Source organism: Lolium perenne, chromosome 4 (assembly GCF_019359855.2).
Source record: "Lolium perenne isolate Kyuss_39 chromosome 4, Kyuss_2.0, whole genome shotgun sequence".
Classification (NCBI taxonomy): Eukaryota; Viridiplantae; Streptophyta; class Magnoliopsida; order Poales; family Poaceae; genus Lolium; species Lolium perenne.
The window spans coordinates 298,564,370-298,566,278 of record NC_067247.2 but is presented as its reverse complement, the minus strand read 5'-3'; the positions used below and the strand labels follow the sequence as shown (position 1 = coordinate 298,566,278).

General features: G+C 42.9%; 1 protein-coding gene across 1 annotated transcript; it reads right to left on the bottom strand.

The window, feature by feature from the left end:
- Positions 1-795: 795 nt before the first annotated feature.
- On the bottom strand, positions 796-1,662 carry LOC139839186 (uncharacterized). The gene is made up of 2 exons (XM_071829233.1): positions 941-1,662; positions 796-836 (listed from the first exon to the last, which is right to left on the bottom strand). Exons 1-2 carry the CDS (start codon positions 1,485-1,487, stop codon positions 823-825), a joined length of 561 nt encoding a protein of 186 aa, XP_071685334.1. The 5' UTR covers positions 1,488-1,662; the 3' UTR covers positions 796-822.
- Between the last annotated feature and the right edge of the window lie 247 nt (positions 1,663-1,909).

Genomic DNA, 1,909 nt, shown 5'->3' with positions numbered 1-1,909 from the left:
TGGTGTTCCCGGCGGTGTCAACTGTGAAAGTATTCCGCATTTCTTTAAATGCATGCCAAACTCATAACTCAGATATTCGCCTCCGCGATCGTAACGTTGAGAAACTTAATCTTCTTGTTACGTTGATTTTCTACTTCACTTTGGAATTCCTTGAACTTCTCAAAAGTCTCGGACTTATGTTTCATAAAGTAAATATATCCATATCTACTCAGATCATCCGTGAAGGTTAGAACATAACGATAACCACCGCGCGATGCTACACTCATTGGTCCACACACATCGGTATGTATGATTTCTAATAAGTCTGTAGCTCGCTCCATTGTACCAGAAAATGGGGTCTTAGTCATTTTTCCCATTAGACATGCTTCGCATCTATCAAGTGACTCAAAGTCAAGTGACTCAAGAAGTCCATCGGAATGGAGTTTCTTCATGCGCTTCACTCCAATGTGACCAAGACGACAGTGCCACATATAAGTAGAATTATCATTCAATTTAATTCGCTTAGCATCAATGTTATGAACATGTGTATCACTACTATCAAGACTTAACAAGAATAAACCATTCATCTCAGGTGCATGGCCATAAAAGACATTACTCATATAAATCGAACAACCATTATTCTCTGATTTAAACGAATAACCGTCTTGCATTAAACAAGATCCAGATATAATGTTCATGCTCAACGCAGGTACCAAATAACAATTATTAAGGTTTAAAACTAATCCCGAAGGTAGATGTAGAGGGAGCGTGCCGACGGCGATCACATCGACTTTGGATCCATTTCCAACGTGCATCGTCACCTCGTCTCTTGCCAGGCTTCGTCTATTCCGCAGTTCCTGTTTCGAGTTACAAATGTGAGCAAACGAACCAGTATCAAATACCCAGGCACTACTACGAGAACCAGTAAGATAGACATCAATAACATGTATATCAAATATACCTTTCTTTTTGACGTGGCCGCTCTTCAGATCGGCCAAGTATTTGGGGCAATTGCGCTTCCAGTGCCCCTTCCCCTGGCAGTAATAGCACACAGTATCAGGCTTAGGGCCAGCCTTGGGCTTCTCCGGAGGCGCAACAACTTTCTTGCCGCCCTTCTTGAAGTTGCCCTTGTTGTTAGGCTTGCCCTGCTTCTTGAAACTGGTGGTCTTGTTGACCATCAACACTTGGTTCTCTTTCTTTATTTCAACCTCAGCAGATTTCAGCATGGAGAAGAGTTCAGGTAACTCCTTGTTCATGTTCTGCATGTTGTAATTCATCACGAAGTTCTTGTAACTAGGTGGCAGTGATTGGAGGACACGATTAATCCCCAGCTTGTTAGGAATCACTATTCCCAAGTCACTGAGTTTCTTCGCATGCCCGGACATGGCGAGCATGTGCTCACTGACGGAGCTGCCCTCTTCCATCATGCAACTGAAGAAGTGTTTCGATGCTTCATAGCATTCCACGGCCGCATGAGTTTCAAAAATAGTCTTTAACTCTTTCATCATCTCAAACGGGTCGTGGTGCTCAAAACGTTTTTGAAGATCGGCTTCCAGACTGCACAGGATGGCACACTGAACTTGAGAGTACCGAATTTTCCGAGTCTCGTAAACATTCTTTACTTCATCGGATTCAGTTTCTGCAGGTGGGGCACCCAGCGGTGCATCGAGCACATATTGCAGGTTTCCACCAGCGAGGAAAATCCTCACATGACGGAACCAGTCGGTGAAGTTGCTACCGTTGCTCTTAAGCTTTTCTTTCTCTAGGAACTGGTTAAAACTGATGGAGGGGGACGCCATGATCTACAACATATTTGCAAAGAGTTTAGACTAAGTTTATGATAAATTGAGTTCAGTTTTAATTCTTAAATTAACTAGGTGAACTCCCACTTAAAACAACATCCCTCGCATTGTCTTAGTGATTACACGAA